Source organism: Drosophila persimilis, unplaced genomic scaffold (assembly GCF_003286085.1).
Source record: "Drosophila persimilis strain 14011-0111.01,24,50 unplaced genomic scaffold, DperRS2 tig00000000-arrow-pilon, whole genome shotgun sequence".
NCBI classification, from domain to species: domain Eukaryota; kingdom Metazoa; phylum Arthropoda; class Insecta; order Diptera; family Drosophilidae; genus Drosophila; species Drosophila persimilis.
In genome coordinates, this window is record NW_020825288.1 from 4,803,660 (window position 1) to 4,826,195 (window position 22,536).

The 22,536-nt window shown below is 47.1% G+C and overlaps 4 protein-coding genes, 1 long non-coding RNA gene and 1 other non-coding gene across 7 annotated transcripts in view; 3 read left to right on the plus strand and 3 right to left on the minus strand.

The window, feature by feature from the left end:
- Positions 1 to 12,345, plus strand: part of LOC6598666 (G protein-coupled receptor kinase 2) — a 73,769-nt gene extending 61,424 nt beyond the window's left edge. Inside the window, exons 4-13 of the mRNA XM_002023718.2 lie at positions 8,164 to 8,259; positions 8,338 to 8,458; positions 8,518 to 9,153; positions 9,224 to 9,329; positions 9,396 to 9,585; positions 10,067 to 10,315; positions 10,388 to 10,545; positions 10,602 to 10,811; positions 10,882 to 11,145; positions 11,203 to 12,345. Coding sequence (XP_002023754.1) covers positions 8,164 to 8,259; positions 8,338 to 8,458; positions 8,518 to 9,153; positions 9,224 to 9,329; positions 9,396 to 9,585; positions 10,067 to 10,315; positions 10,388 to 10,545; positions 10,602 to 10,811; positions 10,882 to 11,145; positions 11,203 to 11,295 — 2,123 coding nt within the window. The 3' untranslated portion in view covers positions 11,296 to 12,345. The remainder of the gene's footprint in view (positions 1 to 8,163; positions 8,260 to 8,337; positions 8,459 to 8,517; positions 9,154 to 9,223; positions 9,330 to 9,395; positions 9,586 to 10,066; positions 10,316 to 10,387; positions 10,546 to 10,601; positions 10,812 to 10,881; positions 11,146 to 11,202) is intronic.
- LOC113566073 lies at positions 4,029 to 4,492 on the minus strand. Its single transcript, XR_003408926.1, has 3 exons — positions 4,441 to 4,492; positions 4,170 to 4,378; positions 4,029 to 4,078 (listed from the first exon to the last, which is right to left on the minus strand). It is a non-coding gene; the product is annotated as an uncharacterized LOC113566073 (long non-coding RNA).
- Positions 12,346 to 13,191: 846 nt separating the features above from the next.
- On the plus strand, positions 13,192 to 13,263 carry Trnae-cuc. The gene has a single exon. It is a non-coding gene; the product is annotated as a tRNA-Glu (tRNA).
- Positions 13,264 to 13,667: 404 nt separating this feature from the next.
- LOC6598668 (lysyl oxidase homolog 2A) lies at positions 13,668 to 14,925 on the minus strand. Its single transcript, XM_002023719.2, has 2 exons — positions 13,984 to 14,925; positions 13,668 to 13,921 (listed from the first exon to the last, which is right to left on the minus strand). The coding sequence occupies exons 1-2, from the start codon at positions 14,840 to 14,842 to the stop codon at positions 13,683 to 13,685; spliced, it is 1,098 nt and encodes a 365-aa protein (XP_002023755.1). The 5' UTR covers positions 14,843 to 14,925; the 3' UTR covers positions 13,668 to 13,682.
- A 9-nt stretch (positions 14,926 to 14,934) lies between these two features.
- On the minus strand, positions 14,935 to 17,248 carry LOC6598669 (methylthioribose-1-phosphate isomerase). Of its 2 annotated transcripts, XM_026994991.1 has the most exons (6): positions 17,096 to 17,248; positions 16,844 to 17,016; positions 16,068 to 16,303; positions 15,775 to 16,001; positions 15,544 to 15,707; positions 14,935 to 15,476 (listed from the first exon to the last, which is right to left on the minus strand). In XM_026994991.1, the coding sequence occupies exons 2-6, from the start codon at positions 16,973 to 16,975 to the stop codon at positions 15,147 to 15,149; spliced, it is 1,089 nt and encodes a 362-aa protein (XP_026850792.1). In that variant the 5' UTR covers positions 16,976 to 17,016; positions 17,096 to 17,248; the 3' UTR covers positions 14,935 to 15,146. The 2 variants fall into 2 exon arrangements, with proteins under 2 accessions (XP_026850792.1, XP_002023756.1); XM_002023720.2 differs by having other exon boundaries at positions 16,844 to 17,248.
- Positions 17,249 to 19,114: 1,866 nt separating this feature from the next.
- Positions 19,115 to 19,964, plus strand: LOC6598670 (isochorismatase domain-containing protein 1). The gene is made up of 3 exons (XM_002023721.2): positions 19,115 to 19,281; positions 19,348 to 19,557; positions 19,629 to 19,964. The coding sequence occupies exons 1-3, from the start codon at positions 19,147 to 19,149 to the stop codon at positions 19,905 to 19,907; spliced, it is 624 nt and encodes a 207-aa protein (XP_002023757.1). The 5' UTR covers positions 19,115 to 19,146; the 3' UTR covers positions 19,908 to 19,964.
- The last annotated feature ends 2,572 nt before the right edge of the window (positions 19,965 to 22,536 follow it).

Here is a 22,536-nt window from a genome sequence, read left to right on the forward strand (position 1 = left end):
CTCTTCAAAAATACTCTCTCTTTTAGGTTATTTTTGCTTTGCAAACACCTCGTGATAATCATGATACCCTCTCTCTGTGAGGGAATAGAAATATTTTGATGTAAAAACAGGCGCATTGCGCCAAAAGTAGGGGAACACTGAAAATATTCTGGAAACGCTGCCGCTTGGCTGCTTCCGCCCCAGCCCCTGCCCCTGCCCCTGCCCCAGACCCTGCCCCAGCCTATGGGCCTCTCTCCTCCACTGAAAAACAAAGCCAAACCGCAATGTTTTTCGTTCGGTGGCTGCTGCTGGTCCGCAGAGGCAGCGCAGTGGTTATTGTGGGCGTGGCAAACAGTGTTGTTGATATTTGCACAATGCTTTCTCCGGTGGCGGTCCCCCCCCCCAGGGGCCTCCCCGCACAGTTTTGCATGCCCAGTGCCACGCCTCTTTAATTAAGAAAAAGAAATGTGTCGTAGAATGCTGGAAGCGAAAACAGAGCCAAATGCTTATCAGTTTTTATATGGGCCATTAGGCACAGAAAGCGCCTGGAAATTCCTCAGAGCTCGTGGACCAAACGTCTGTCGAAACGTGAGCGGTCGTTAAAGATGGAGGAGCAGTGGGAGCAGGAGATGGAGCAGCAGAAGGAGCAGGAGATGGAGCCCAGATCTGGCGTTGATTGGGTTGGCATGTTGTGGGCAGTAGAGAGAGTTGACACCGGGGCAGACTTCGGTCCAGTCTCTGGGGCACACAGGTAGCGTCGTGACGTCGCCGGGGGGGCCATAACGCATACGCCGTGTGGTACTTGAGAAAGGTCGTGCTCTGCCGTGGATGTTTACGCTTCGTTTATTGTGCGTTTTACGACAACATGTGCCCCATATAAACGGGGGAGGTACGCGCTTCTTTCTTTGTTAGTTTTTGTTAGCCAGGTTAATGCCCATTTATTGGCCAAGTAGCAAAACAAATACGGAATACGGAACATGCAAAAAACGGGAGACAGAACATTGAACTTTCCGGACAATCGGAAATTTTTGAATGCAGCTTATAAACGAGTCACAAAAGATGTCCTTTTAGTGTCCTTTGAGTGGTCCAGTGCTTAATTTTCCACCCAAAAATAAATCTCTCAAGACTTTTCCCATTTAAATTTCGGTATTAACAGGGCCCCGACCTTTGCTTTATAGTTGGCCATTTTCCTCTGTGTGTCCTTGGCGCAAATGAAGCCTGAAAGACAAAGGAAACCAGGCGGAAAATTGTGCCGAAAGAAGGGTCCACCATTTGGGGGAAATAAAACAAATTAATAATGCTCTCCGGCAATAAAATACTTTATAACGGGGGCAGGTTGCAAGTGCGCCCGTCGGCTGTTTTATGGCCCAAAACAGACTAATTTAACTATTGGTTTGATGTCCAAAAAAAACCAGGGAGAAAGAGAGGGAGGGAGAGGGCCACACATTCGTTGTATCTTTCCGCTGAGGCGCTTGGTGTGGCGCATGGATGTGGATGTTTTTTGCGATGATGCGATTTTTATAGATTTTTTTCTGTTCTGTTCTGCTTGTGTTTTGAATTTCAATGAATATTCTCGTATTTCAGAGTTTGATTTCAATGAAGAGCGGGAATTTTTTTATTCAGAGAATTCTTGGTGTTTCATTTTCAGAATGAAGATATTTTTATAGAATTGATGAATATTTTTTGGAAGTTTTTACAAAGAAAATTAATTATTTGCAAAGGTTCTATCGAGTACCAATCTCCACTTGAAGAGAACTAGCTGGAGGTCTCTTTAACAGCTAAGCCACACTGGGAGAGAGCGATAGAGAAGGCTAGGCATGCCGTGAAACTCTTTTTTTTATCTCAAAGAAAATCAATCATTTCAGGGTCTATCGAATACCAATCTCCACTGGTTGGGAGCTAGCTGGAGGTCTCTTTAACAGCTAAGCCACACTGGGAGAGAGAGAGAGAGAGAGAGAGAGATAGATAGATATAGAGGGCGAACGTGTGGCACGTTCTGGCGATAATAATGATCCAAACCCATCGTTTCAGTTTCCAAGAGGCATCTCTATGGCTGGCATCTCTATCCACTATTCATTTGTTCTCCCTCACTCCCTCTCTCTCCCTCACTCCCTCTCTCTATCGTCTCTCGTTGAGTGTGTGTTTTATTGCATGCCTTCCTCAATGCTAATATTGGGGCTAAAAGTTAATTAATTAAGCACTATGCCTGCCTGCCTGGCGGCCATACTTTCGGGGTTTTCCATCTTCCAGCCAGTCTTGAGAGCATTTCCATTCCTATACCAACTCGCTCTGCGAATATTGCCATCATAAATTGCATTTAATGGGCTTTCCGCCGCCGTTTATTAATTGCCCTTCCATATACGAGTACGAGTAGTAGTGGAAAATGTTCTTGCTAATTCTGGGATGCTGGGATTGGATTTCGCTTTCGTCCTACCTCTGGAATACCCATTATGTGAGTATATCCCATTTAATTAGCTGGTTAATCGCCCGACTCGTTGACTGCCGATAAATGCATTCTCCGCGGGCAGTGCGTTGCCCTTGCCCTTTGCTTGTGACCTTGCTGGAAGGAGGAGGTGGAGGAGGAGGAGTGGGTGGTAAACGATATGCGCATTTAAGAGGCTTTACAGACGTAGAAGGCGTGGGCGTGTGGCGGGTGCCACACGCAATCAAACATTCATTTACATGCACTTCACGTGGCAGGGTCTGATTTTATTTTCCCCTCCTCCCCCCTCGTCCTCCTCCTCTTCTTCGTCTCGTTTTTGGTTGCGCTTTAATACCCTTCTTTACTGATGCGGGGATTATGCGTTTAAGTTGATTTTTTCAAAGGCACACAAAGTGTGAAAAAATCAATCATTTCTGTTTTTATTCCACCAAAATGTGTTGTTTTATAATATTGAACTATTTCCGATCTGTTTTCATCTTTCCATCATTTTAAACAGAATTATCCATTAAATGGGTTTTTCCAATATCCTTTTGGGATTTTCATCGTTAAAATTCATGTACGGCTCGTGGTGAATGGCCTCTGCCATTGCCATTCAAAAGTTGTGTGTCAATTCGATTAAGGGTAATTTTTAAAGCGAATGGTTACTGGTTTCATCGAAATCCATTGATTTTTTTATATAAAATCCCTTCAAGGGTATCCCCCGTTTCTTTATTCTTTTCCTTTTTTTTGGGCAGACCACCCAACCACCCACTCAACCATTCCCCGAGGAGGTCTCCCTCCCGTCTGTCGTATTATGAGTCGACTGCCAATCAACGTTATATATTTTTGTTGGGTTTTTTTTTTGTTCGATTGCCGAACGGCGTAACTTTTACGGCTTTTTATTGTTATTTTGTATTTTTACGGTTTTTTAACAGTAATAATTAATTTAATGTGCGCTTCGCTGTAGGTAAATGGGTTCCTCGGAAGCCCCCCGAAGCACTTGCCCCCCTCCCCTCCCTCGCTGACGCTGTTGTCGCTGATGAATTTCTGTGTGTCTGTTGTTTGTTTTGCATTAGCGTGGGAGAGAGACAGACAGAGAGAGGGGGAGAGGGAGAGAACAATGTTTTTGCCGCTGTATTTTTAATAAATGTTTTATTATTGTTGCACTCGCATTGACGACCGACGCCCGCCCGACAGCGAAAAAAACACTGACAAATGAGGGGTTAATGCTAAGTGCGGGGTTCAAGAGCCAGATGAGAGTTGATGCTACCAAATCTGGTCAGTATATATAGTATATACATATGTATGTACGATTCAAGACAGAATTAAACCTGACTTTTAAATAAATTAAAATCTTTGAATGATTTTTCATTGCGAGAGAGGCTGGGCTGCCATGGCAACATTGTGGGTGGACGGCTCACAGTCTCTCTCGCTCGCTCTCTCCCACTCTCCGTTGCTGAGCCACATTGTTGATGAGGCGAGATCTGAGGTTGAGCAACAATATCCGACAGGAACATCGACCTTGGACAATGGCATGTCACGTTGAAGCAGGCACTCTTCGCAGCACGTTGGCAATGCAAGATCCGATGTTGAGCAACGTCGCTTAGGAACTCTAGCGTTTCGCTTGCACATATGTTGAGCAACATTCTAATGGATTACGATCCATGATGTGCCGTCCTATTTAAAGGCCAATAAATCAATTCATGAAAATAAATTAAATATTAATGGGTGCACGCAACCAACATCCGATTACAGGGGAGACCCTTACCACTCGATTGAACTAGAAATGGGTGTAAACGCTCCAAAAGTTGTGCCTTTTGCACATAAGTATGTGACCCTCAAGTGCGTGCCAGTGTTGCTAGGACCTGCAGCTTTGCAACATTGCAGCCGATTACTTTGAAGAAGGCTCCCTAGTCGTTGCCGCCTTGAATTTGCCCCAGAAAAAGCGTGGTCCTCTTGTTGGTGTCCCCCTCTTACCTTGGACATAGAGGCAGATACGTTAGAACAATGAGAAATTTAATATAATGTATTAAAATTACTAAATTCAAGTTTAATTCATGCTATTATGTTGACCTTTGAGTCTTGTGCTATTTCAACATCCTCTCCCGCGAGAGGAGCCTCCCGTGATGCTGTACAATTCCAGGCCAGGCCAGGCCTAATCGCAGCATATTATATTTCCTCAATAAATTGAAAGTCTTTCGGATGGATAGCAAAGGGGGATGGGGGATTCCTGGTCGTGAGCTTATTAGCACGCACTTAACCTTGGAGCAGGAGCACAACCACGGCCAGGACTCTCGTCTGTTTCTCGAATAAAGAGAGAGAGAAGACAATAAATAATTGCGGCTAACAGTTGGTGGCCGCCTCCTGGCTGCTCTTCGACGACTCCTCGGGCCTCGGCCAGTGTTCATCATGCTGAAAAATGACCTCAAATTACACTGGAAGCGGGAATGAGATGATAAAAGATAGCAAGAGAGAGAGAGAGTAGAGAGTAGAAAGTAGTGGAGCACAGCAGATTGGAGGAAGCAAGTTGACGCTTATAAATTATGTCACATACTTCATGGCGTCCAAGCGGGAAAATTGATCATAACGATGGAAAGGAGCGGCGGAGAGCTGTGGTGTGCCGTAAAAGTTTTGGCCCCCAACAAACTTTTAATGCGAATCGATAAATCAGGGCACTGTTTAATGTTTAATGTAAATTGTAATTTCTTTTTCTGTTGCTCTGTTGCTGTGTTGCTGAGTTGCTGTGTTGCTGAGTTGCTTTGTTGCCCATTATCTGGTGACAACTTGTTGAGTCGTAAATAAAACTGCTCCGCCGTTGGGGTGGAGGATGCATCTGGCAATCTGTCTCCTGGTGTGGATCCACTGGTGTATCCCAGCCACTCAATTAGCCAGACAGGGAACGTTGGAACGTTGGAACGTTGGGCGCCATTGCAGTTGTCAGTGTCTGACAAATTGCATTTCTTGGCCAAAAAGGGGTAGGGCTTGCCCCTGGTCGGACACTGCGGAAGTGGAAGCAATTTTTCTTATTGATTGGTTTTAATTAGAAAAACCATCAACCGCAAATTAGCCTTGCGATGGCTTCATTAATAAGTTTTTATAGCACTTTTCTTTGCGCCATTTCCGCCTTTCTTTTTCCATTACTTTTGTTTGGACGCGTTCCGCTCCACACACACACACACACACACACGTACACATGCCAATAATAATAATAATAAAAATAAAAATAAAACCACTCACATAATACGATTTATTTGTTTTGGAAAATGTTTTCTTGACTTTTTGCCCGCTGGCCGTCTCGTCTGCTGGCTCTTTCCATCTGCGTTTTTCGTTCCCCATCGATGGACAAGTTTTCCTCATTGGAAATGTGGCGTTGTTTCTGTTTTTACGCCTCGTCTAATAATTGCAAAAACTTTACAAAAAACTTTTTCGGACGCGTGTGTGCCTTTTGTCCGAGCAGGGGGGGGAGCGGCATTTAGGCCAGATGTCCAAATGTTTGCCGTTTCTCATGGCCGTTTAGGAGCGAAAGGGGGAAGCACGAGGCCAATCAGATAATAGCATTATTGGAAAAAACTAAAGTTTCCTGACTATGAAGCAAAAATGCCATTAGAGTTGGTTGTGGAGTTCAAGAAATTGTAATGTGTTCGTCTCAAAAAGTTCAAAGTTTGCCAGAAGTTCTTTTTCGGCAAGTTATTTTTAGTTTTAAGATCTCTTTCAATGATTAATTTATACGACAGACAGTTATTTTCTGCAAAAACAATCGAGAGCGAATTCGTAACCAGGCGAATTGCCAATCGTCATAGGAAAGCGCGCAATTGAGAGCAGAATGCAAGAAACATCGTGAAATTATGCAAGGTGGTCCGCTCTCGGGTCTTAGCAGAGCTGAGAGCGGTTTGATGACAGAGAGAAGACCGAAGTTTGCTGTTGTACCAGAAATGAATAGAGAGCGCGTTGCCGGCGCCACCTTGTGTGGACTTTTGCGATCGAGAACGAATTCCTCTCTCTCCAGCTCTTCTCTGGACGCGCAATGGCGAGCAGCAAGCAACAACGAGGGGAGGGAGGGCGAATTTAAAAGCACGAAGCAGCACATCGGCGAAATAGGAGCCGAGCCGACGAAAAAGGGTTTATTTAGAAGCCATTTGGCACATAAAATAATTCCAATAAAGCCTCTTCGGGTCCCCCCACTGAACATTCTGCTGCTGCTTCATGCAATTAAACCTTTTGACATTTTGGTGTATTTGATAAACTGCACATGCATCATAGACTTTGCACTATAATCGCATAATCCGATTCTGGGGCATGTGGGCGCCACACACACACACACACGCACACACATATGATATTTACTTTAGTGCTTCGTCTGTCAGCTAATTGTTACTTGGGCAAACTTTGTTAAGCCCCCGTTCTGAGTTGCGTTCCGTTCTCCTGCTCCACTGAAAAGTCTACGCTTTGAGTTAACTTTTAGCCTCCCTCGCTCCCTCTCCCCCCTATAACTTTTTCGCCAGTAATTTCATTTAACGAAAAGGAAGAGGCAGTCGAGGAGCGTCCTCTATGGCTCATCCTCAACCTCCAGGTGGCGGCTTATCCAACAGCTTGAATTGTGGCGGTGGCTGCCGCCGCTGCTGCTGGCCCTTCAAAAGTTTTTGAGTTTATTTTTGCATAATTGCACTGAGACTAAATTAAATGCTCTCCCGACCCACCCCCCACCCCCCTACCCCCTTGCCAGAGAGCGAACAAAAGTTTTTGGCCAAGAGAACAGACTGTTGCCAAAGCATAAATAAGTGTGTCTAATGCTGCTGCTATGCTGCAAATGCCACAAAAGTTAGTTCAAGTGTGTGTGTGTGTGTGTGGGTGGGTGTTGCATGTCCAGGTCCTTGGGGAGTACATACCTCTGTGGGGATTACTCAACTCCTTGCGAATGTGGATATTTGTCTGTTGGAATTACTGAGGCGAATATCCATGTGTGTTGCCACGCCCCATGATCCGGCGCAGACTGTCTGCTGTGTGTGTGAGTGTGTTTCCTCCTTGAGCAATGGATTGTAGCATACTTTCCCGAGCAGAAAACACACACATGAATGTGGGCACAATTGCTGCAGGACTCTCAACTATTTTGTTGTGGCATTGTTTCTTTCCACTTTGTTGGCAACATTTTATACTTGGGATTTTCGACTGCTTCTGACATTTATGGCCCCTCTGCCTGCTGTCCGGCTATCCACTTAATTTTCTTGTTTGATTTTATGGCCTTACTATTATCGAGGCAGCCCCCCTCTCCCCTCCACTGTGGATATAGTGATTTATTTAGTGTAATGAGTGTAGGAGAAAAGTCTTTTTAAAGAAATCTGTGAAGGATATCGCACAGCCAGCCTCCCACACTCCCAGCCCCTTCCTCTGGTTGTTGCATTTTATGCATTTCACATTGGAAATATTGTTTTTATGGGTCGTTGCAAGTGCAAATAAAACAGAATTGCCAGAGAGCAAACGAAGCTGAAACTACCAGCAGATGTGGGGCATCCCATGTAGCAATCAAAGCACACGTACGTACATACATAGATTCCCTGTCTGTCTGCTCTTGTTTCACCTTTGGCACTCCCTCTCACATGTCAGACGAGACGAACCGAAACGAGAGAAAATGGCATTCAAATCATTGTTCATGTACCCATTGATTGCTGGTGGGTGGGTGGATGGGCGGCTGGGGGGGCGTATAAACCAATTGTCGACAAAAGTATTAATCGATACGTATATCTTTTCTCCATGTATCTTTTTAGGCGGTTCCGACAGCAACAAGGGAAAGAGTAAAAAATGGCGCAAAATATTACAATTTCCACACATATCGCAATGCATCAACCTGAAAGACAAATTAGGTGAGTGTTTTGCCCATCGCCCCCGGGGGGAATCCCCTGGTTCCGAATACTATATAATACCGTGTATATATTCAACAGATATAAGCTATGGCTACGTGATAGATCAGCAACCCATTGGTCGTGAGCTCTTTCGACAGTTCTGCGAGAACAAGCGGCCCATCTACTTTCGCTATATCGTTTTTCTCGAGCAGGTGGTCAAGTAAGTGATTGATTGATGGAGAGACTTGGATTGGATTAACCATTGAATACATTTTGTAGATACGAAATCGAGTACATTGTGAATCGCATATTTATGGGCCATGACATTGGACGGCGCTTCCTGGATGTTGAGCCGCAGCTGGAGCTGCGCAATGGCGGCGGTCTGGGCGGTGGCGATGCACTCGATGCGGAGACACGGGAGGAGCTGCTGCTCAACAGCAGCAATGCCAATCCAACCGAAACAACAACAACAACAACAACAGCTGAGACTGAACACTGCAACAATACCACCGCCAACAACTGCAACAACATCACCAGCAACAGCAACATCAATCACAAGAAGCTGGACACACGCAACCATAATGGGGATGACCATGCCACTGCCGGTGGCAACACCGACGACGGCGACGAGGGTGTCGAGTGCGGCGACAGTAATGACGACGCCGCCGCCGAGAAGGCGATCAGCGCTGGTGGAGGCGGAGTCGGAGGTGGTGGCGGTGGCGGTGGTGCCTCTGGCATTGGAGGATCTGCGGACGAACTCGTTCTGGACGTGCTCAACGATGATCTCATTGCGCAAGTGCGTAACAAACTGAACTCCGGCGGCAAGGACATCTTTGTCCAGTGCGTCAAGGCGGTGAAGGCGTTCCTGGCCGGCGAACCCTTCCGGGAGTTCGAGAACTCCATGTACTTTCATCGGTAAGAGCGGATTAGCCATCCATCCAACGAGTAAGCCACGTTAATCCTTCCCGTTCGCTCTCCCTTCCAGATATCTGCAGTGGAAGTGGCTGGAGGCACAGCCCATAACCTACAAAACATTTCGCATGTATCGTGTCCTCGGCAAGGGGGGCTTTGGCGAGGTCTGCGCCTGTCAGGTAGGCCACAAGCAACGGCTGACCGCTGTCTAACCCTCTAACGTTGTTCCTTCGGCCTTTTTTCAGGTGCGGGCCACAGGGAAAATGTACGCGTGCAAAAAGCTGGAGAAAAAACGCATCAAGAAACGCAAGGGCGAGTCGATGGTGCTCATCGAGAAGCAGATACTGCAGAAAATCAACTCCCCCTTTGTGGTGAATCTGGCCTATGCGTACGAGACAAAGGACGCCCTCTGCCTGGTCCTGACCATCATGAATGGTGGGTAGAAATGGCAATGGCAGTCGACTGCAGTTAGGGTCTAATTAAGTGTTGGACTGGACACTCAATCGGTTAATCTTGTTAACCATTCCAGTCCCCATGTGTAGCCCCATGTATGCCGTGTCCTTTAGTGCCAATTAAATGAGTGTCCACTTGGCTCCTGCCGTTTTCTCTGCTCATTCGTTCATTAATATGATAACAAATGCATGTGTAATCCCATCCCATCCATGCGATGATTGAGTTTGCGATTTTAATTAAATTCCTGCATTCAGGCTGCTCGCTCAATGCCATGCCCGCTCAGAGAAGTCATTCAATTCCGTCCATCAAGCCACGGACCTAATTGAATTTGTACACAAAAGCCAGTGTCCTGTTGCCACAACGAACGAAAGATAATACTTTGGCTTTGGCCCGTCAGCCCTGAAAGGGGCCTTTCATTGTTTTCCATCGGAATGCCAATCAAATGATTACTCTCCTTTTGCAGGCGGCGATTTGAAATTCCACATTTACAACATGGGCGGGGAGCCGGGCTTTGAGCTGGAGCGCGCCCGGTTCTATGCCGCGGAGGTGGCCTGCGGGCTGCAGCATCTGCACAAGCAGGGCATCGTCTACAGGGACTGCAAGCCGGAGAACATACTGCTCGACGATCACGGCCATGTGCGCATCTCCGACCTGGGCCTGGCCGTCGAGATACCCGAGGGCGAGATGGTGCGGGGACGCGTGGGCACAGTGGGTGAGTCATTTGGATGGCAATGGGGATGGGCAGAACAAAGCCTTATTGTGAAATCTCTCTTTCGATTTAAAGGCTACATGGCGCCCGAGGTAATTGACAATGAGAAGTACGCCTTCTCGCCGGATTGGTTCAGCTTTGGCTGCCTGCTGTACGAGATGATCGAGGGCCAGGCACCATTCCGAATGCGCAAGGAGAAGGTCAAGCGTGAGGAGGTGGACAGGCGCGTTAAGGTAGGAGTAGGCCTACTCGTACCATAGGACTCTAATCGAACCCCTTTCCTTTGCAGGAGGATCCCGAAAAGTATTCGAGCAAGTTTAGTGATGAAGCCAAATCCATGTGCCAACAGCTGTTAGCTAAATCGATAAAGCAGCGCCTCGGGTGCCGCAACGGGAGGATGGGCTCCCAGGATGTGATGGCCCATCCGTTCTTCCACTCCACGCAGCTGAATTGGCGCCGCCTGGAGGCTGGCATGCTCGAGCCGCCATTCGTGCCAGACGTGAGTGGGCCGGGCGAGTCATTTGCATATGACATTGTTTAAACTAAATCATTTTGCCCATCAATTGCAGCCGCACGCCGTTTACGCCAAAGATGTGCTCGATATTGAACAGTTCTCGACGGTGAAGGGCGTCAATATCGACGAGTCCGACACGAATTTCTATACGAAATTCAACACCGGCTCGGTGTCCATTTCATGGCAGACTGAAATGATGGAAACGGAGTGTTTTCGCGAGCTGAACGTGTTCGGGCCCGAGGAGTGCCCGACGCCAGATTTGCAGATCAATGCCACGCCCGAACCGGACAAGGCCGGGTGCTTTCCCTTCCGGCGGAAGGTAAGAGTAATGCCAAGAACTAAATCCTCTAAATCTAAGCTGTTTTTCTGTTTGCAGAAGAAGCAGCCGGCACGCACCCAGCCCATACCCATTCCTGAGCATCTGCTAACCACTAGTCACAGCGTGTCCTCCACGACGGTGGAGAGCTGATAGCATAGACTGGCCTCTGAGGAAGCCTCTACGCGTACGCCAATCGTAGTAGATGTCGACACATAGCACAAAATGCGCAAAATTACCCCGAAATAGAGGTATTCAACAGCAGCAGCAGCAGCACAACATCGTAGCACAACCTAAACACAAACAAACAAAGAAAAAACAAAACAAAATAAAACAAAAAAACCAAAATGGGTTTCTCTCCTCAGTTGACGCGCAAGAAGCACTTTTGAAATTGTATTTTTACATCAAATTTTCTAATGAAATTGCAAGCTGATTTCACACACAAACACGCATAAGTATAGTATCTTTATAAATGTTTCCAAAAAGACTCTTTCACACACTAGAGCGTTACTTAATTGAAAATGTGGTATGCATAGAATACTGTACCACTTTACTAAACTTGGACAGACGACACGCCACGCTGGACAGGACAGCCGCAAGCCGCAAGCCGCAGATTGGTTTGCCATAGCACCCCCAAAAAGATAATGTTACTTAAAAGCAAATGCTATACCTAGATATATATATATATAAAATTGATCACCCTATTATACGCAGCAGCAGGCAGCACTTTGGATTGTAATATTTGTAAAGTAGTTTGTGCTCAACGGGGGACACACGCACTGGAAGAAGAAGAAGGAGTAGAAGAAGGTTCTTCTAGTTAGCATTTTGTAGGGCAGTTAAGCAAATGACATGAATACTCGAAAATACTTGAATGCATTTTTAAACAAATACTTAACAAACACACACACAAATACATGCATAGACACACATACAGTACGTAGCATAAGCATACACGTGTACATACTCGTATGTGAGAGGTGTACATTTTAAAATTATTTATACGACTTTCCTAATTTTAATTGCCGCACACTTTTGCTACGCTTTTCATATAACATATAACATATGTATGTATTGTTCTTGGACTCTATTTTTCTGTTGCCTAAGTTTAAGTTGGCCCGAAGGCCTCCCCGCCCTGGGAGGAAGTTATTACTGATATTTGTTTCGTCGTCATGCAATAAATTAACAACAAATTACGCTAACTAATGCTAATTCCTGCGAGATATGTATCGATGTCGGCTAGTGTCTAAGTTTTGTGTAAACGTGTAGCGTAGGCATTTTGTAATTAGCAAAAACAAAGGAGGTGAAACGAAAGAAAAGAGGATAACCAATTGGAGAATTTATTATGTTAATATTGAGAATTAATTATAATTATTGCAATTGTTGGCCTCATCGTATGGGATGGCGGCCAAGTGCAACGTTTAGTTCCAATTCAATTGATTTTAGGCACAACTAGCAAATTTAAGGCATACATAGAATTGAAGAACTACGAGTACGAGTATAACCAGCACAACAGAACGAAATGAAACGCATTCAAAGCAGACAGAACCGAACAGAACAGAACAGACAAATGCCATCAGCAGGCAGAAGGCAGCAAGCAGCCAGGCCAGGCCAGCCCCGCCACGCCCCGCCCCGCCCTCAGACTCACTCACTCAATTTAGCACTATAGCAATAAAGGAAAACCAAACCGAGCAAGCGCCGAAATATTTATCTATAGTAATTAAAGGCATATTTATAGAGCATCGTAAATCGTAAATACCAGATATACATACTACATGCATACATACATACACACATAAATAAATCTACCCTCTAAGCGAAAGGAAATACAAACAAACACACAAGTCAAGAGATGAACATTCAAAAACAATAAACGTATTTAACTAACTTTTTGTCTTCTCTTTCATTCACTTTGCTCAGCGAAGAATAACTCTATTTGTGCTCTTGAGTTGACAGTAAATCAGAAAATACCATGGCCGACATATTCTCAGCAATTCATTTCTTGTATCGACCACTGAGCTTATAATCAAACTGGACGTCTGGTTTGTCATCTCCCATATTGTCTAGTGGTTAGGATACCCGGCTCTCACCCGGGAGGCCCGGGTTCAATTCCCGGTATGGGAAACTGTAAAAGGTTTCATTTTTTTCTCTCTTTTTGCCAATAACCATTTTATGTAATATCTTTTAGTGTTGGATTTATATAAAGCCTAGTTAAAAAATTGAGACACTGATCGGAGAATATTTCATGCCAAATTTATGAATATATTTAAAAGTGTAGCATACTTTTGCGCTGAATCCTCCCTAGTCCTTTAGTTACAGACAATTGCATATTTTTAGGCTGTGCGGAGATTATTTATTGGAAATTAATGAAGTATCTTTTGGGATGTAATTTGACAGTCGAATATGGAATATAGCGAATCTCATGAGGAATTCGTTATACGGAAAGTTTTTAATTGATTCCCCAACCTAAACGATGTTAATGTTATTTTGTATTTTATTTCATACCACATCACCTGTTAAAACTATCTTAAACGCAACTTAAACTATATTTTAAACCACAATGGCGAACGTCGGCAGTTGAAAATCCTCGTCGTTTCGTGGACGCCCGTATAATCAAGAACGCATTCGGCCCCGTTGTTCTCGAAGGATATTTCGCCCAGCTTGTACTCAGGATTGAGGGCAACCCGCAGGATATACCGCCGATTGACCGGCACCCGGGTCACGTCCACCCACTGACAGTCGAGGACATCGGTGTAGGTGTCTGAACAGCCCACAGAGATGCCTACCAATAGACGAGGTTTCGGTTAAGACGTTGCTCCATGACGACAAACGATTCGAACTTACCCTGAGTGGTGTTGCCACAAGTGTACTTCCTGGGGAAGCCTGGCTTGCACTCCGTGTCCATCAGGCAGAAGGAGGCCTTGTGCCCCTGGGCCACCTTCTTATAGTTCAGATCGTACACATCGAATGTGGCAAAGACATTCATGCTGTGGTAGTGCCTGTGGCACTGATGCCAGACCCAATCCTTGTAGTTGGCATACGGACTGACGTCCGCATTACCCACATTGGTGGCCTTGACGGAGAAACGCAGCAGGATTCTCTCCGCGTGCGGCTTTGTTTGCCGTATGACGTACGCGTCCGCCGACAAGCAGTGCTCCTCCATGGCGCAGGTGAGTCGCGACATGGGCACCGACTCCAGGCGGGCGGTTCTTTCAATGTCGGCAAGGCCAATTTCCAGATCAGCCGAGTGGCGTACGCATGCCACGACGGTTATATTCCTATTCCGGGCATCACAAATGTTCGGATAACGCGACTCCCGCGTGCATTCGGCCAGGCGACGCTCTGTGCCACGGCAGAGGGTGCCCACCATGCCCCAAGGATACCTTCTGTTGTCCCCATGCTCCGTGTTCTGAGTGGCCTTTGAGGCAAAGCCTAGTCCCAGCTGCCGGCACACGACATTCGCCTCCCGCATGCTCCAACTGGTGCTGCAAATTGTGCCCCAAGTGGCGCCAAAGTCGAAGCTCACCTCGACGCGTCCCTCCCTGAGAACTCTGACCCCGCCGCGAGTCTCCTTATTGGTGGCGAGCCGCACCATCATGTTCCTGTGGTTGTTCTGGACGTTCAGGCGACTGTTGGCTCGACAGCAGCTCAATCCCAGCATCAGCAGCAGCGGCAGCAATAGGAGCAGGCGTTGCGATTCCATGGCAAATCAGGTGGCTTCTGGCAAGGGGCGCTAGACACTCAAGCGGCTTTAAAGCTAACCGAAACAATGCCCCTCTGGCAACAACTGGGGAATGGGGCTACATATGTAGGAGGTATATTGTGCGTAGTATTGCCCCTGCGGCCGACCCACATCTGGTCGGCTAATTGCACGGGCTACGTTTTTGCGGGAACACGTTTGTAAACAAAACTCAGCTGGCAAAATGCCTATTCTGAGCGCATGGGTTTTTTCTGTTTCGGGTATGGAGTGCAATCGTTAACAACAAATTCTGTGCTCCGTGCGACTGTTATGTTTCAAGCAGCTTGGTTATCGTCTCTTTCAGTTGCGCCGGCTGGAAGACGCCACGTTCCGTGATGATGCCCGTGATCAGGGACGCTGGCGTCACATCGAAGGCGGGGTTCCAGCAGTTGATGCCCGGTGCGGCAATCCGATGCTCGCCCACATGGGTCATTTCCCGATCGGGCCGTTCCTCGATGATGATGTGGTCGCCGCTGGGTATATGCAAATCGATGGAGGTCAGGGGAGCGGCCACAAAAAAGGGGACACCGTGATGCTTGGCCACCACCGCAATCTGGTAGGTTCCGATCTTGTTGGCCGTGTCGCCATTAGCCGCCACCTGCAAAGAATGGGTGCAAACGGTTAGATGAAATATCTATTTTGATCGATGTACGTGATGCACTAACGCGATCCGCTCCCACAACGACGGCTGCCACATTCTTGGCTCGCAGCAAGGCCGCCACCATGCTGTCCAGCACCAGGGTGGCGGGGAATTTCTCGTGCACCAGCTCATAGGCGGTAAGCCGAGCTCCTTGGTTGTACGGCCGTGTCTCTGTGCAGTATATGTGCTCTGCGGATGGATGATTCGGTGATTAATTGTTGTCACGTTAGCGATTTGAATGCTCTAAGATACTCACCCAACTTTCCCAGCTCACTCAGCTGACGTACAACGCCCAGAGCCGTGCCGTAGCCCGCTGTGGCCAGTGATCCCGTGTTGCAGTGGGTAAGAACACGCACTGGACCGGCCATCGGCGCTCCGGCCGCCGCAGCCACAAGCTGGAGAATGGCCTTGGCCCCGTGGGCCCCGATCGCGCGATTATCGGCAATGTCTTTCTTGAGCATCGCCTCGGTGGCATTCAGGAATCTTTAATTACATGGGAATATTTGGCTGCACCTGGCTTTGGGTTGCTTTGCTTAGCGACGTTGTTACCTTTGCTTCATGGCCGCCACGTCGACGTTGTCATCCTTGGTCAGGTCATTGGCCAGCGAAAGTAGTTCGTCGGCGGCCATTTTCATGTTGACTGCCGTCGGCCGGGCCGAAACCAAATAGTTCAGCTTCCCCTCGAGCTCCTGCCGCAGCGATTTCTTGCTGTCGAACTCCTCCGGGTGGATCTCGACGGCCAGCGACAGGCAACCCACAATGGCAATGGCGGGGGCTCCTCGCACCTAGAAGAGCAATAAAAGGTAGACAGATGAGAGAGAGATCACGCGTGGGGGATTAGTTATAGCCGTATCTCTGCTTATCTGGTGGTGACGTTGCGAAAAATTAAGAAAACAGTTTACATCGTATTATGTGGGGTGCTTCACGTGATAAGAGTTCCGCGTGCTCTTTGCATAAGTGATCTATCTCTTGGTTATTGGAGGAGCAGCACTTTGGGGTTTTGGGGGCCACTCGGGCCATTAGCCCAGTACTAAGAGGTCTTCCGCCACAGCCTCTCATCCGCCGTGCCCCACGGGTGGCCACACGGCCGGGTGGGGAGCAGGGAGTAGGTTTATTTTTGGCAAGCAAGCAAGCGTTTTTAAAAATTTGTAATTTCAATTACGTTATTTATAGCCAAGCGCAATAGACAACCGACAAGCGACAAACGACAAACGACGCGATCACGGCACAGATTAAGAAATGTACCAATAAGAATTTTAATGGCATGTGCCACCGTTGGCCCCTAATGTAGGTGTATGCCACTCTATGGTGCATGCGACACTCACCTGCATCTTGTTGATGACCTTCCAGCCGTCCTCCACGCCGCGGACGGGCAGGTACTTGGACTGCACCGGCAGCAGCAGCTGGTCCAGTATCTCCAGGCTGCCCCGAGTGTATTTGATCGATTGTAGACTCATCTCGCTTCGTTTTGTACTATATATATTATATATTTGTGTATCTGGAATGGGGAGTGGATCATTAGCCGATGATTACGAGCAGACTGGGATGGGGTGTTCTATGGGCTGTGGACAACCCACAATTATCGATGCGTCGCGCGTCACAATATTCTAATAGAGCAGTGGCCCGAGAATTAATGGGAATCGAGCAGTTATTAATCGAACGGGACCGCCTACGTCAGTGAATTGCGACGTCTGCCAGGCAAACGGATCAGTGAGCAACTGAATGCGAGGCGACGGGCGCTACGTACGGCCCCCCATTCAGGGGGCGTCAAAAGAGAGAGCGTGTACGACTGAGGAAGAGGCAACAGCAGCGGCAGCGCCATTCATCTTGGCACATTGGCTGCTACTGGCGCTGGCTGTCGCTCTGCTTCCGTCGCTGCTGCCACTGCGTTGCCAATTGATAAAGGGTTTGCTTAGATCGAATTAGCTCCGCTGCAGCTGCCTCTGGCTCTGTTGACGCTGAATTTCTTGATGACAATTCATAATGAAATGCGCGGCAGGCAGCAAATTAATCGCGTAGATCATCAGAGCAAATGTTATTAAGCAACACCGAATGATTCGGGCCGGTAATTAATGTTTCTGCAATTTGTTGGGCTGCTCTGCTCTGCGTTTGTGACATGACAGGATGTTTGCCTTGGTCCAGTGCCAAGAACTTGTGTAAAACTTGTTAATTTGGCCAATAGCTGTCTGCCGCATGCAACAGATGGTTGCCGCTAATCGTAACCTCACACACACCACAGGCCAGCAGGCAGTGAGAGAGAGAAGCAAAGGTGGCTGCTCAGGTAAATTTTGGTTATAAAACAATCCAATTAGAGCAATTCTCTTCACGTTTGGCTCTTTTGCGGAGCAAAACTCACCTGTTGGCCACCAATTGAGTATCAGTACATCGGTGTTTTGGCTTAAATAATTAATAAATTCTATGGATTTTCGGTGGTCTCGTCTCTCTCTCTCTCTCTCTGCCGGTGGTGGCGATGGCCAGAACAACGTTGCACGTGTTTGTTATCGTCATGAATTACATATGTATGTAGTATTAGTATTTTTTTGTCGGCAAAAGTTCAACTACTTGAGGTATATGGCGGAAAATATTAACGATTGTAAATTCTTCTTGTAGATTCATTCCCTCCCTCCTTTTAACTTGCAAAAAATCCCACGAATCTTTCCCGTGAACTACGCTAAAATTTATAAAATGTTCTTTATTTTCGGTGGAATATTAAAATACTCACTGAGTTTACAATGGGTTAATCGTTCTCCGTCAATGAAACCTTGCTCAATTTTGATGTTCTCTCAAATATTACTACCTAGATAGAACATTTAGCCATGCCCACATAATTTTATCCAATTAATGAACCTATTTTCTGATTGACTGGCTTATTTTAAACACCTGCTTTTGTTGGATTTAGTCTAAAAAAAGTCAAGGCAAACGAAAGAGTATAGTCGATCATATTGCTCAATTAAGAGATTCCGATGAATAATTCTGGCCAACTAAAGCCCTTAGTTTTGACCACATAATTTTAGGCCAGTAATGAATACATTTTCTACTAGATGCGTTAGTTTTTAGTCCTTGCTTTTATTGTATTTTGACTAAAACAAGGTTTAAACAAAATAGTTCATAAAAAAACAGTCGCAATGTTGCTGGTATTATGAGACATGATGCGCGCATAGGTTTTTGTATACCCTATTTTGTTAATTTTATATGAAGATAAAACGTAATTTATAAAGACCTTTTCTCAAATTGATATATTTTAGACATATTCATGTGTTTTATTAGTATCTTGTATATATTTATCTCGATCCTGATACCTACGGAGCCTGGGATGACAAACATTTTCTCAATTCTATAATATCCTTTGCCCTAGGGTATGCGGTGTGCTTGTTCGCGGCTCAGTGTGACCGAACTTTTGTTGTCCATTTCGATCAAAAGAAAATACCCATAAATATACCATTTCTGCTAGATTATTTAATATCATAGCGCGCTAGTGCGAAAGTTGTAGCCTACTCGGTCTGCCGCTAGGTGGTGTCGATTGCGCGCTAAATTTGAAATATGATGCTTTGGAGAAAATGTTATTTTAGTTAAAACATGATGTAAGAGATTGAAATTTACACAAAAATAAAAATTAGTCCGTGCAATCATGAGGAAAGCGATCGGTTCGTCTCTTTACCGCCTTCAGCCAGAGAAAACCCTGTTTATGCAATGCGATATCCAGGAGAAGTTCAAACCGGCCATACCGCTGATGAATGCGCTCATAGAAAACACCAAGAAATTGGTAAGCCAGCAGGAGACAGCAAAAGTGACAAGATAATGGGCGGAATCTAATGAATTTACATTGCAGTTGGCAGCTGGCAAGATCCTCAAGGTGCCCCTCCTGGTGACCGAACAATATCCCGAGAGGCTGGGCAAGACCATCTCCGAGCTGGACATTCAGCATGCCTGCGCCAACATACCAAAGACCAAGTTCAGCATGATTGTGGAGCCGATCAAGAAGAATATGGTTGACATTTTCAGCGGCAAGCCGCAGACGGTGGTTCTCTTTGGCCTGGAGGTGGGTTCTTTCCTGCAGGTTCTTTCTTGCAGATTCACGTACGAACGTATCCCCTCCTCCCCACCCTCTAGACACACATCTGTGTGGAGCAAACGGCCTTTGACCTGATCAACAACAAGGTGGATGTGTGGTTGGTCGCCGACTGCTGTGCCTCGCGTCTCAATCAGGACCGGGACCTTGCTCTGGAGCGCCTGCGGGACATTGGATGCGTGATAACCAGCGCGGAGAGCGTGATGTTCAATCTGCTAAACAGCAAGGATCACCAGGCGTTCAAGCAGGTCTCGTCGCTGGTCAGGAAAGTTTCCGCGGATGTCCAGCTCTGGCAACGCACAAAGTCGCCAAAGAAGTGACCCCAGCGGCTCCTTTTGATGTTTGCTTTGCCTATTAAATGATGCATATTGCGTGTACCTCTGATGGAGAGGGTCTGTGGAGGGAGGAGGGGGGAAATTATGAGAGAAGGACCCACCGGTAGGGCCGGCTCCCTGTCCTCGTCAACTCATAAACATCTCGGCCAAATGGACAGCTGAATGGAGGAGGCGCTGTAGCTGTAGCTGGAGCTGGAGCTGGAGCTGGGGATTGGTGCCTGCCCCTTTTTCGCCTAAGCGGCGCCTTATAAGCCCCATCAGCAGCCACTGCCACACTGCCACATCGATAGCAACTCCTTGCTGCCAATTTATGCAATGACTTTGACTTGGCTTGGACTTGGTCTTGGTCTTGGACTGGGACCTGGAATTGGCTGCCGGGGCCGTTAAATTTTATGATGCAATCGCGACAATCGCCAGCGCCCATCTTCCCATCTTCCAATCTCAGCAGCATCCTCGATATCTGCGCTGCAGGCAGCCAGCAGGAGCAGGAGTAGCCGGAGCAGGAGCAGGAGCAGCACCAGCACCAGCAGCAGCACTCAAAGACCAAGTGATGGTGACAATGTAGGCAGGCGTCTGATTGACTCATAACAGGCCGGGCAAACATCGCGATCTTGATCGCCATTTGCATGCCAAAGAGATCTCTGCCTCCGGCTGTTGGCAATTTATTTGCCCAAGAAGACTCTCCTAGGTTGCTGGAGCTCCACTCCAGCCACCGTCGCAGTTCGAGTCGCCTCGACTCGGTTCGGTGTTCCTCTTGGGTCTTAAACCACTCGCTAGTGAAACTGATGGCGATGGCATCTTGGCACGCGATAAGTCAACAACTTATCCAGGTCTCCGGCTCCGCTAGATCTCAGATCTAGCCAATTAGGCATGCCTCTTCGCTTAGTCTAATCCCACATAAGTCCCACGTTAGCCTTAAAAGCAGACAGGGACAGGCCACAGGGGCAGTGGCAGGGGCAGGGGCAAGGACTGGGGGCGTGCCACGCAACTGCGTTAAAAGTGAATTGGGCTAACGGCAACATGCGTAAAGTATATTATCCCGTGGCAACTCCACTCCACTCCACTGCACTGCACTCCACTCTGCTCTGCTCAATCCGATTCGACTCCAATCGACTCCACGGAGGTGGCGTGAGCCTCAACCCCAAAGCTCACAATCCTGCTCTGGGAGACCCATAAATTTCTGGCCTTGGAACAGGTTTTATTTTATAGCCAACCTCGCACTTGGCATATTAATAAATTTAGTTTTTCTTCGTTTTTTTTTTACCGCACGATAAAAAAATGATAAATCTGTGAAATTGCCGCTCGATGTGCAAATGAACACGAGAGAGGATCGATGCTCTATGGCTCCATTTCCATTTCCATCTTCAATCTGGTGGTGCCTACCGTTGGAGCCACTGCCTCTGCTTCTGCGGCTGTGGTGAATCGATGAACGATTGGCGCTGCCGCCGCAGCTGAGGGAATTTATGTGCTTGCGGCATGGCAAGTGGCAACTGTGGACACGCTCATAGATCAAACAAGGGAGCAGCCAACACAAATACTCGTCCAAGAAATCGGAACAAACCGAGTCGAAGTGTTTGTTCCCTGGGGACAATCAATGCTCTGGGATTGGAAATACGAGCAGAAAACCACCTGCAAAAAGAACTGCTGGAAGATCCCATTCGAAGTCAAAGAAATATCCCCCAGAACTAGGGATCTGTCACTCTATTATGGAAGTAGTTCCACCTTTTGTAAGCAGATTCCATGTGAAGCTAATCCCCAAAGAATTATACCCTTTAAAGCACTCGTTTAAGCCGCCTTCCTACCATTACTCTACCCTTGCTGGATCGACTAATAGAACATGGTTTGTCCAGCATTTCCATAGATGAAAATGCCTGCAACTTTGTTGCAACTGTGTTGACAAATGTGAGAATGCCGGGCGGTGCTTCAAAGAGGTTGCCTCATGGCTCTTGGCTCTGGCTTCTTGGCTCTGCATTCGGCTCACTCAGATTGCATAATTTATGGAGCCGCCTGCCCAAATTAGCCAAAATCTTGCCCGAGGGCCAAGCTCCCATCTAATGAGACAACTAATGAAAGATCGCTTGCAGTTCCCACACTCTGCCACTCTGCTACTCTGCTAGTCTGCTGCTCTGCCACACGAGGCAAACGGGGCCGAGCACCGAGCAGACTCCGAAACGCTTCCTCTGCGAGCTGCCTTTTCTCATGCAACAATTAGTGCAATCATTTCATGCTAATTATTCGTTTGTTCTTCCAACCACCGCTCTGCTCTCCTTCCAGTGGGTGGGCGTGGCAGCCAGCTGCTGTCGGGGCTAGCGGTCATAGGGAAATTCTGTTTTGCCGTTTCCCGTTTTCCGCTTTCTGTATTCAGTATTCGGTAGTAGAGAGGCAGTCTGTATTCTGGCCAAGTGAGACGTTTCCACGTCACCTGTTAACCCACAAAATGCATGTGGCCATTGACCAACAATTAGCCGCCTGGGATCTGTATATATCTGCGTCTGTTAAGTGGCTACGAGTACATCTAATTAGCATATGAGATACATTTGTATCTGCGCGTACGAATGGGCGGGGTGGGTCTCGCATTTCTCCGGAGCGGCCTTTGGCTTTGGGGTGTTTCTGG

Bases quoted from the DNA above. Each gene is read 5' to 3' on its own strand.
- LOC6598668 (XM_002023719.2), bottom strand. From the start codon at position 14,842: ATGGAATCGCAACGCCTGCTCCTATTGCTGCCGCTGCTGCTGATGCTG. The intron at 13,922-13,983 runs GTAAGTTCGAAT...GTCTATTGGTAG, and splicing joins TTGTGGCAACACCACTCAGG to GCATCTCTGTGGGCTGTTCA.
- LOC6598669 (XM_026994991.1), bottom strand. From the start codon at position 16,975: ATGAGTCTACAATCGATCAAATACACTCGGGGCAGCCTGGAGATACTG. The intron at 15,708-15,774 runs GTGAGTATCTTA...ATCCATCCGCAG, and splicing joins GAGTGAGCTGGGAAAGTTGG to AGCACATATACTGCACAGAG. The intron at 15,477-15,543 runs GTTAGTGCATCA...CATTCTTTGCAG, and splicing joins TCGTTGTGGGAGCGGATCGC to GTGGCGGCTAATGGCGACAC.
- LOC6598670 (XM_002023721.2), top strand. From the start codon at position 19,147: ATGAGGAAAGCGATCGGTTCGTCTCTTTACCGCCTTCAGCCAGAGAAA. The intron at 19,282-19,347 runs GTAAGCCAGCAG...TTTACATTGCAG, and splicing joins TAGAAAACACCAAGAAATTG to TTGGCAGCTGGCAAGATCCT. The intron at 19,558-19,628 runs GTGGGTTCTTTC...CCCACCCTCTAG, and splicing joins TGGTTCTCTTTGGCCTGGAG to ACACACATCTGTGTGGAGCA.